Raw genomic sequence first — 7,201 nt, 5'->3', positions numbered from 1 at the left:
AAAAAAAAAAAAAAAAAAAAGAAAGAAAGAAAAGAGAAAAAAAAAGAAAAATATGTATTTAAATTGGATATGGTCTTTATTCAAAAAGTTTACAGTCCAATTTAGAAAAATAAGATGATACATAAATAACTAAAATATTTGTAACATTCAATGTTTTCACTGCAGAATATAAAGGAAAGAACTTATAAAAAATTGTCACTAATCACAGATTGAAGGCAATGGAATATTTTTCTTCTTTGTCAATGTAGGGTAAAAGTAGCAGAAAACAAAGTAGTGTTTAATAAACATTTAACTTTGGATAAATTATTCTATAAATTTTTAAATCTCTGAGTAATGAATCCAGTGATTTTTATGCCATCTGACCTGATAGCATTGAATTGGATGATTTATATGAGGACTTCACTTCTATTAAATGTAATAACAGCTTCACTATTTTTACTTTAGTAAGAATTAAAATGGTGCCATGGTTTTTTTTAACACAACTATCGCAGTTCATGCTAATAAACATAAACATTTATTTTCAGTTTGTTCGTGGTAGCACCTTCAAAGAAATCCCCGTGACTGTCTATAGTAAGTATATAATAAATATTGGCCACATGGGTTGCAAGGTATGAAAAAAGAAAACAATACATTTCTTTGTATTTACAGAGATTATTGATAATCTGGTATTTAGAATTCCAAACTACAGCCAATCTCATTTCACTTGAAAAAAGGCTTGTGGTCTCAGATAACCTTCAACTCCAGTGAACTTCTTCCCTACTCACTGGAAACAGGAATGATATGACATGAGAAAGATGGCAAAATATAATATTAACGTGGCAAAGAGCCAGGAAAAAAAAAAAAACAACAACATACAAAAGGAAGAGATGGTGAAAAGACCCTCTAGACATATCTGAAAATTCAGATGTGTGGACGCAGAAATGACCTTAACAAAGACTTGTTTTATGCCACGCTCAAGCCCCAAGCTATCTAAGGAGAGGCTGAGAAGCACGTGTTAAAGAATACCAATGTTTCTGAAGTGCCAGTTCAAAAACTCTCCCATCCAAAACTGGACAAAGAACAAAAAAACTGCCATGTGACAAATCTAAAGTTTCCAAATTCCAGGGTTCTTTGATCTCTGACACTACCAGATTATCAAAATTAAACCTCTACTACTTAACAATGGTAAAGGGTACTTCATTCTCATAAGTGTATCTAGTAGGATATCTTTTCCATCATGGCTTTCTCTTTGTTTATCTTTTATCTCTTTCTTTCTTTCACTGTAGCTTTCAAGCAGAAATCCTTTTCATTTTGTTTTGGCTCTGTAATTAAACACTCAATATGTATCAGTAGCTAAAACATTACTTCAGTCCCCACATTTATTCTGGCTAGAAAATCATTCCATTTGATACCATGAGCATCCAGTCATTTAATTAAGAAAATTTCGCTTAAGGTTTATACTAGATATGGAAAAGGAGTAAAGCCAATGTAAGGAGCAAAACAAAATGTCTGCTGCTCTTGTTGATTCAATTATGTAATAATAACGTGAATTCCAGGATCAAGCCAGCTCAGCACTGTATTAAAGATTTAATTCGAATAATTATGATTCATCATGGGAATACAATCTTGTAAAAAATATGTTTTCTGAAAATTAAGCAATCCTTATGGGCTCTATTCATCAGACATGTTATGTCATCTTTCTTCAAAGGTATATATACATATATAGTATATATATATAATATATATAGTATATATATATCACACACACACACACACACACACATTTCCCACTACATTTCTTTAGCTTTCCTTCTTTACCCATGTTAGTTTCACTACTTTCTATATATGTGAATGCAGTATCTTGATTACAATGAGCAAAAACATAATTATTTTCTCCTACTAAATTACATCCTCACTCAGAGAATAAGCCACATTTTATTAAGATATACAAGTTCAATGGTCCTTACCTCCCTACCCAGAGGCCTTGAAACAGCTCTAACATTTACATTCCAATGTAAGATGTTTCTTTTACTTGTCCTTAGATGATATGCTGTTATTAAGTATTTTTAAATAGAAGATAAATTAAACCAAATTTTCTATTTTTATATTTGTTGACTTGTTTCTAAAATGCCTTTAATTTTTTGCTGCATATTATCCTCATCCCCAAAATAATATCCATTTTAAAGTGTATAGTTGAGGGGAAGGAAGCTGTGTTGGTATAAGTTGTCAAATATGAAACATTTGACCTGGAGAGGGCTAAAATCAATATTTAACCCTCAGAACTTCACCTGTCAAAACTATTTAAGTCTGCAGAAAATCAAGATTGAAATGAAAACTACCAACCAACTGAACATTCAAAACGTCAAATTCCTTAACATGATGTAAAAAATGTAAGCTAAAAGTAATTAATCCATTCTGATAGTAGCAATAGAGACCCCTGTATATTCGACCTTCATAGAAACTTTCTTCTGTGGCAAGACCACCTCTGGAACCAATACTTGAACACACAGATTTGTTATATTTTAGAGCTTCACAATTTGAGATCTTAAAATACAAAACTTAATAAAGCTGAAACACAGTCTCTATGAAGGTTAAGAACCCTCATTAATTCAAAAAGTTGACACAGCTAAACATCTTACAGCATGAGGTGAGAACTGCAGAAACCGAAGCTGTGCTAGCATCTCACCTCTGCTGTTTCGATGTGATCTGGGTTCAGTTAGCTTCAGTGTGGCCCGTTATCTAATAGAACCATCTTTTCCAAGGCTTTTCATTAGAAATGACAAAAAGCCAGTAGCTCTGGCTTTGTGGCTTCAGAGGCACATTTCCAGTTAATCAGTATAACCAAAGTCAACCAAATAGTTGAATGGTATTTAATTTAATTTACTTTTATTATAGATCCAAGGGGTACACATGTAGGTTTGTTAGATAGCTACATAGAGTAATGCTGGGGTTTGGGCTTCTAGTGAACCCATCGCCCTAACAGCAAACATAGTTCCTAGTTCAAAGACTATTATCTTACTTAGGTAGATAACACACATTTAAAATATATACCTTTAAATTAAAAAAAAAAAAAGAATAGTGATAACAAAGCTGAAAATTAAAGACATTTTAGCCTATAACTTAAATACTGATCATATCATGTTTGTTGAAAAGAGCTCATGTCTGGCTGGCTGAAATGTAGTCTTACTTTTAAGTATTCTGAACTGCGTTTCATTTTCCCTTTCTATGTCACTGTTATCAGATGCATGAAAACATTTTAAAAGGCTTTTCTTTCATTTTTTCTTTTAATTGAGAAAGAATCCAGCAATACAATTTAAGATATTATGAATTGCATGACATTAATCATATTTGTCTTCTGTTGCAATGCAGCCAGTATTTTCAAGAAGTACAAAAGAAGGTAAAGCGCTTTAGTGGTACAATTAAAAATTACAGATTTCTAGATATAATTCCTCACTTTGTGAGTATATATTTCACTGGATCAAATTCAAGTAACTAGACTTCAGAGTTCAACACCCGGACATCAGAAGATATATTATGTACCATGAATATTTCCTGTATCTGACTGCCTGAACATATTACCACATACTGTACCTTAGTATCCTACAGAGATAAAAAAGGAAAAACAAACCTTTCTTCAGGTTTTTATAAATATCTTTCATGTTCCACTTTCTATACTTTCAGCAACTAAAATTATAACCAAAGTTGTGGAACCAAAAATTAAAGTGATTGAAGGCAGTCTTCAGCCTATTATCAAAACTGAAGGTAAAATCAATGTTGTACATGGTTCCTTTTATTGTAAAACATCCATAAAATACTGATTTCTATGAATGTATCTACATTCTTTTGAAAACTAACATGTTAAATGTTATATAACCAATATTGTACCAATGGCATGCTCATGTAATTGCAGAATGCGGAGTGCAAATTATTTAGCAAAGTAGATTATGCATTCCTAATACTTTCAGTACATTTGCTTGTACTTAATTTGAATCTAATTGGCATTGCATTAACTTAGTACACAGATACTTATGTTTTGTGCTCAATATCCCTTGGCCTTATATATCAAATATTATTGCATGAAATACTTATGGTTTCAAAAAACTTTACTTTTATTTTCATTATTTTAGATTGTTCTAGACTGGTTTAGTTTTGGTAATCATGTTCATTGACAATTTCTGAACAAGCAAAAAAAATGCTCTCAAAGATAAGCAAGCAACAGTTTCATTCCACTATTGAAGGTTATTACAGTATGAGTTAAATGTACTGAACTTATTTTTCTTACTCCTCTGTGAAACAGTCTTAATTAACTAATGTAGTAAAGCAGCTTTCTAACCTTCAAAATGATTTTCTGTGGTAGCAAAATCATTTTGCAAGTCAAATGCAACACTAGTTTAACTTTTGCATTTGAAGGACTGTTTAACTATTAATTGGTTAATTTTGTATCATTCCCATATAGAAGGTAAGTACTCAAATTCTTTTCCTCATAAAACCTGACATTCAGCGTCTTAAAGGTAGGTATCGATTTGGCATTTTCTTATGTTCACTCCTATACCCACTAAATAAAAAATATAAGGTACTGAATGATTTTAAAACTTAAATGAAAAATTTTAATAAGGAAAAATAGACAATATCAGTATGATAAAGTGGGATCTACACCAGTTATCAGAGAAACACAAATGTGTACATACTGCATGATTTGCAAAGTGTAGCCACATATAATATTTTGCATAATCATACTTTATAACTACCAATAAACAGATGGATTTATCCATCTGTTTAAAAGCTAAAGCAGATGAAAGTAATTTTAGCAGCACACCAACAGACTAAACTTTTTGTTCTCATAACTGTTGTCTACTTTGAAGACAATGGGAAATATTTAAAACTGATTTCATAGAGCCTGAAACCCACTTTGACATTTGAGTTGAGTAACACCGAATGTTGAAATCAATGTCCTATTCCGGTAAATTTAAAGGACTGTTTTAACATGATAATTTGTCTCCTAAAATAATGTCCCAGGACCCACAATAACAAAAGTCAAAATTGAAGGTGAACCTGAATTCAGACTGATTAAAGAAGGTGAAACAATAACTGAAGTGATCCATGGAGGTGCGTTCCATGTTACCTGGTGCCGACTACCTTCGCTGTGATTATTTTGAAATAGTGTTGGTTTAGAAACATTGAACATCTGATATTTTCTCTTTGTTCTTATTTTATAAAAATTGTGGGAATTATTTTCTCAGCTATGAGTTATTAGCTGGTCAGAAATAAAACATAGTTAGCTTTTAATGGATCTAGTTGGAATTAATTTATCAATTAAATCACCAGGCCCAACAAAATGTCATTTTGGAATAAAATTGTAACACTAATGTCAGTATAAAAGGAAACATTAGAAACAGTAGGAAAAAATGACCATTGTTTAAATCTCTGTCTAATAAGCCATTCCACTGCTAGGATTTATGGTAGGGCTCCCATGCCAATGATATAGAACTCCCTGGATTCTCACTCTAGCATTCATTCCACATCCAGAAAACAAGAATGACATGGAGAGTTAGCATGTCAAATGGCCCTCTCTCTTAACCAAGGTTCAGGACATTGCTATTACCTTTTAGATCCCTATTGATATGATTTTTTGGGGGATATGTCCTAAAAATGTTTATGATTGCATCTTAAATGGTAATATTTGTAGAAATATAGTTAATTGTTATAATATGTAGCTTATGGATGTATAGTCACTATATGAGGGTAAATCAAATGCATTTGTATTCCCCTGCTTTTAGAGCCAATTATTAAAAAATACACCAAAATCATTGATGGAGTACCTGTGGAAATAACTGAAAAAGAGACACGAGAAGAACGAATCATTACAGGTAGACATTAATTCCATACATGGATCTATGCCTAGATTATAAAGATCAAAGTATGGTTAATCCCCCAAAACAAGAATCATTACAGAAACAAAGTCATTTTCATGGTGATTACTAAAGTTACTTCGTATTTTGGCAGATATAATATTATTCTAAATATGTAATCCATGTTTTACTCTCAATTGAAAATATGTAGACAAATCTAAAAGCATTTGTTTTTATTACATGTATGCATACATACATTTAATATGATATACCATTGATATACCATTTTCACTTTACTGTTTATTAATGAGTTAGAGGACCCGAGAAGAAAAGCCATTTCCTCATTTGAGCTTCCATTAATCTTAAGGTCTGTACGTCTACATGCCAAAATAGAAGTTTATACAAAGCAATTGATCAATAATTTTAGTAAACCTCATATCAGACTTCCAAACTAGTGTCCAGTTGGCCTAAATTAGCCTAAAATTAGCCTAAAATTCTTAATTCAGCTATTCTTTATTTGTTTAAACAGTGAGCAAGTATGGCTCGTGCCACCTATTTATGGAAATAAAGTTTTATTGGAACACAGTCTTGCCCATCCACTTATATAATACCTAAGGCTGTTTTCACACTGAAGTATCAGATTTGAACAATTGCGACACCGACTACATGGCCCACAAGTGGAAAATACTGTCACTTCTCAGAAGAAGTTTGCCTACTTCTGTTTTAGACCTTTTTCACTGTCTTTCTCATAGGTCCTGAAATAAAATACACTAGGATTTCTACTGGAGGTGGAGAAACAGAAGAAACACTGAAGAAATTGTTCCAAGAAGGGCAGCATTTCTAGAAAAACAAGAATGTGACTTTACCTAAGCTATCCATATACAAGTCTAAAATAATCTGTGAGGCATTCTACATGTTTTCCACTCTATCTCATTCTATTGCTCATTTCCAAACCAACAAGAAAAAAAGCACAATAAGGAATTAAGCATAAATGGCAGTCATATTTGTTTTTTTATACAGTATTTTGTTCAACTTTATAAGAATATTGGTATGTCAGAAAACAGCACTAAAAGCTGTGAAAGAACCAAGTGTTGGACTGGAATTCATTATTGGGCAGATGCCATTATTTATGACATAAAGTCTGCTGTCTTTATTTTGTTATATAAACCAATTTCTGCTATAAACATGTATCCTCTCAGAGGTCACCAAGGTCACCAAATTCATTGAAGGTGGTGATGGTCATTTACTTGAAGATGAAGAAATTAAAAGACTGCTTCAGGGAGGTTAGTAAAAGGACAACTACTAACCCCCTTAACAGGTTGTAGTGACTGAGTTCAACTTTTAAAGACTGAGCAAGCAGATTTTTTCTTTTA

General features: G+C 32.1%; 1 protein-coding gene across 1 annotated transcript in view; it reads left to right on the top strand.

The window, feature by feature from the left end:
• The window catches only part of POSTN (periostin), a 36,778-nt gene that overhangs the window by 21,315 nt on the left and 8,262 nt on the right, over positions 1–7,201 (top strand). Inside the window, exons 16-21 of the mRNA XM_017854158.1 lie at positions 525–570; positions 3,661–3,741; positions 4,996–5,085; positions 5,757–5,846; positions 6,581–6,658; positions 7,028–7,111. Coding sequence (XP_017709647.1) covers positions 525–570; positions 3,661–3,741; positions 4,996–5,085; positions 5,757–5,846; positions 6,581–6,658; positions 7,028–7,111 — 469 coding nt within the window. The remainder of the gene's footprint in view (positions 1–524; positions 571–3,660; positions 3,742–4,995; positions 5,086–5,756; positions 5,847–6,580; positions 6,659–7,027; positions 7,112–7,201) is intronic.

This window comes from Rhinopithecus bieti, unplaced genomic scaffold (assembly GCF_001698545.2).
Source record: "Rhinopithecus bieti isolate Rb0 unplaced genomic scaffold, ASM169854v2 scaffold_35538, whole genome shotgun sequence".
Lineage (NCBI taxonomy): Eukaryota > Metazoa > Chordata > Mammalia > Primates > Cercopithecidae > Rhinopithecus > Rhinopithecus bieti.
Note: the sequence above shows the minus strand (reverse complement) of the source record. Positions and strands in the feature narration are given on the sequence as shown.